This window comes from Lygodium microphyllum, chromosome 16 (genome assembly GCF_053477565.2).
Source record: "Lygodium microphyllum isolate KBCC chromosome 16, Lygodium_microphyllum_v1.1.10, whole genome shotgun sequence".
In the NCBI taxonomy this organism is placed as follows: domain Eukaryota; kingdom Viridiplantae; phylum Streptophyta; class Polypodiopsida; order Schizaeales; family Lygodiaceae; genus Lygodium; species Lygodium microphyllum.
Genome location: NC_141150.1, coordinates 110,287,701 through 110,291,534, shown reverse-complemented (window position 1 = coordinate 110,291,534; position 3,834 = coordinate 110,287,701). Strand labels below are relative to the sequence as shown.

At 38.5% G+C, this 3,834-nt stretch overlaps 1 protein-coding gene across 1 annotated transcript; it reads right to left on the bottom strand.

The window, feature by feature from the left end:
* Window positions 1-158: 158 nt before the first annotated feature.
* Window positions 159-3,571, bottom strand: LOC148023236 (flavone 3'-O-methyltransferase 1-like). Its single transcript, XM_087696257.1, has 4 exons — window positions 3,080-3,571; window positions 1,887-2,399; window positions 1,614-1,678; window positions 159-1,290 (listed from the first exon to the last, which is right to left on the bottom strand). Exons 1-4 carry the CDS (start codon window positions 3,405-3,407, stop codon window positions 1,003-1,005), a joined length of 1,194 nt encoding a protein of 397 aa, XP_087552383.1. The 5' UTR covers window positions 3,408-3,571; the 3' UTR covers window positions 159-1,002.
* Between the last annotated feature and the right edge of the window lie 263 nt (window positions 3,572-3,834).

Below are 3,834 nucleotides of genomic sequence, written 5' to 3'. Positions count from 1 at the left end.
GTTGAAGTCTTTTGTATATACGACCTTCCCCCTCCAACTTCAACTCCCCCCCCTTTCAATGGCATCACAATCAATAATGAAGTATAGGATATAAAACCATTTATATATACAACATATCTAGTTGGTATGATTATGTCTAGACATCATGCAAGTATTCGTAACTAGAAAATTAAAAATAATATGAAAGCATACACAATAAATGATTCTTCATTCGTAAATTTATACATGTGCCAACATGGCACTTCTTCAATTTAAAACAAAAAGGTATCTATTGAGCTTGTTTGAAAGCACATTTCATTTATCACTTAAAATAATATATAACTTGAAGCCAAAGGGGATCTCTTTTTGCATTTGTGCATGACACACCTTGTACAAGTATCTTTCACAATGTTTAATAATGTACCATAAATTTCAAGAATACCTTTCATCCATATATAGTTAATGCCCTTTTTAGGAAATCCTAATTACTAATCTTAAGTTATAAATACATTATAACCTTTTTCAAAATTTAAGAACCAAAACTTAATATCGTTCAAGTTCTCTCATTGTGTCGTTGAAGCAACAAAAGTTTAGAGGATTCACAAGAATTCCTTTTGAAGTGGTTAATGCTATTCAAGCTTCCAAAAGCTAGATGACAATTAAAGATATCTTTCAAAAGTGGTTGACATTATTCAAACTTTCAAAAGATGAACAACAATCAAAGAGAATAAATATTTTGTTATTGCACATTTTAACTTCACATGATTTGTTGTAACATCCACAAAAAATTACACACAAGGCATTCCTTGCAACATCTAATTTCCAATCCCATTACAATGTCAGTATGAACATTATCAAGAAACATTCCATACAAAGATTAAGTAAAGGAGATATTTTACTTAGTAAACCCTACGAACGATTCATTCGTTCCATGGTCAAAGCTAGTATGAGGTTATTAGAGCTTAAAAGCTTTTACAAAACCCCATATGAAGGCACATGGGCATATGTCAAGGTTACATCAAACTATTTAAGAAACTCAAACACAACATATTCATTTATCAAACATGCAACTTGCACCTTCTTGAAACCAGAAGCTATTCCTAATCGCTTATAGTCGTCAACAGTACGTGCCTTACTTCCATGTGAGCTAATCATCAAGAGATCGAATGGATGAGCCAATGCATGATCTCTCAAAGTATCTACTATTGGACGCTCTGCTGCTATGACTTTCCCATGCTCGGACTTGAGTGATTTATGGCAATTCCTTAGAATCTTTATGCAATCATCATCCTCCCAATCATGCAATACAAGCTGCAGTTTACAAAAAAAGTTTGTTGATGCTACTCGATAAAATAAACCCAAATACCACCAATAATGACTTCAAAGTTTCTACAAGACAACAAAATCCCTTCTACCTTTATGTTTATTGCTTGATACTATTGTTTTCATCAATCTCATTTGAGTTTAATATGATAATTTTAAGCTCCTTATGGACATTTGGACTAGACCTTTCACTAACATTTTGACTACAACACTAAACAAATGAATCCGTTGCACACTATTTTTACAAATGTGAACCACCATAGTATGTGCATAAAGTTATTCCTAAGACTTGCAAAATTATGAAAGCATACCTTTATAAAAATTGCATCACCTAATGGAACATCCTCCAACATGTCTCCTCCAATATGTTGAATTCCTACCACAATCATCATATAGTAAGTGTTATACATAAAATTCCAAATTCTCTCCAAAATAACTTTTCGATCATCTATACCTATAAGCTACAACACAAATGCAACATTCATGAGCCCTTCATGGTTAATTTTCAATAATTTGGTAAATGATCTCTCTCTCTCTCTCTCTCTCAAAACACACAAATCATATTTGTAAGTCAGGTAACTTACTTGGATGGGGTGGAGCTAAGGCCACAATATGGGGCTGATCATAATTTATGCCATGGATGTGCGGATACTTGTCAAGAATGTGCTTCAAGGAATCCCCTAAACAGCCACCCACATCCACCATGCATGCCCCATCATTATCCAAATCCTTAAAGCCCTGATATACTTCCAAGAACTGTGACATAAACATGGTGGTGAGGCTGGCCATGGCAGGGCTGAGCTCATGAGCGCGCAGGGCAACATGCTCAGATACCTTCTTGCCAACGGATCTCTCATATCCACAGCCCCCTTCTAGAATGACCTTGTCAAGAAGGGTGAAAGCAGGAATCCTGTTGATGGTTGATGTCATGAACCACTGGCCGACAGAGACCCCCGAGGCATCGCGGAGAAGGTACTTGGCAGCGGGAAGGAGAGAGTACTTGCGTGCTTTGCCCTTGGTGTCAGGGCTTTCTTGACCCTCTGCAGCATCATGGTCATCCTCTTTTCCTTTCTTTTTCAGCATCAAGTTCTTCTGATCTGCAGTAACATTAACACCAACAACACCATCAATTTTTTCTATCATCAGCATAATCCTCTTATTGTTTTCATCGTGCCGCTTAGTGTTTTCATCAATCCCTACTACACCATAGAGAATAAACTAAAATAACAGCAGTATTGACTTAAAGGTTTCATTATCAGCATCATGTTCTGATCTGCATTGTCATCAACAACAACATCATCAGTTCCTTTTGTCAGCATAATCCTCACATTTCATCAACCACATAATTTTTTCATTGCATCATGCTTTTTTCCTTATCTTTATCATCTTCCACAAGAACACCATCATATAATCCTCTTTTCTGATAAAATCGTGCTGCTCTTCTTATCTGCATCATCATTCTAACATCAATAAAATCGTCTCAACATCCGTTTCACAGAATCACATCATCGTCTTATTCTGCACCATCATCATTCTTGTCCGTATCTGCATTATCATTCTCATCATTCACAACAACACCATCATACAATCTTCTGTCTTGAGCGCAGCAGGCGGTTGTTATCCGCATCATCATTCTCACATCGAACAAAACGCCATCATATCGTCTTCTTTTTTCCTTACCACTTCTGATCTGCATCATTCTTAGCATCAAATCATCTTCCTCTGATCTAAATCATGATCATTCTCAAACAAACGGCCATAAAGGCATCAAGATTACCATCATCATCCAATGTTGTTGCCTGTAACAGAGCGTGGGAGGGGGATTCTGCGTCTGTGGACAGGAGGAACAGGACGCGTTCGAGAATGGCAGCGGCGTCTGGGTTGGTGACTTTTGCAGGAAGGAGCGTAACGATGTCGTGAGCGGAGAGGGAGCCATGGCCGTCCTTGTGAGCGGCGGAGAGGATCTCGAAGACGTCGAGCTTCAGGGCGGCGTCGAGGGCGATGGGGAGGGCCAGGAAGCTGCAATATCTGAGGAGACCCAGCCATGCCTGGTCGTCTGAGCATGCAAGGTGAGGGTGACTCTGGTTATGTAATGAGGAACCCATGGCTACTACTACCCTTATAAAAGTCTCTAACTAGGCTCTTGACTAGACTCTAACCCTTTCTTTTGATCTTTTTGTCAGATTTCTTTTGGGATACAATCTGGATGTTTTGGCATCCCTCCAAGAACCTCTCTTCCCTTAATAGGCCCTCAGCCCACAGATTATGCCCCCACTTCATGCTTTTGTTTATATGCCCTCCCACCCCAACAATACCAGGCCATCGATTTCCGGCTCTTGTTGCCAAAGCCATCGATTTCATACTTTGCCTCTTGTTATCAGTGCAGTCGACAATTTGCAAGTAGTAGCGGTTTCGATTCTCAACATATACCAGCTAATGGTCCCCATTGCAAATACCTTTTTAGCCTTTCCTCTCTTTCTTTCTTGTTTTTTTTCTTTTTCTTTTTTTTTGAATTGAATATAGTTTTAAATT

Excerpts from the sequence above, each read along its gene's own strand:
- LOC148023236 (XM_087696257.1), bottom strand. The coding sequence starts at position 3,407 with ATGGGTTCCTCATTACATAACCAGAGTCACCCTCACCTTGCATGCTCA. Across the intron at positions 1,679-1,886 it reads CTTAGCTCCACCCCATCCAA|GAATTCAACATATTGGAGGA; the intron begins GTAAGTTACCTG and ends TGATTGTGGTAG. Across the intron at positions 1,291-1,613 it reads GTGATGCAATTTTTATAAAG|CTTGTATTGCATGATTGGGA; the intron begins GTATGCTTTCAT and ends TGTAAACTGCAG.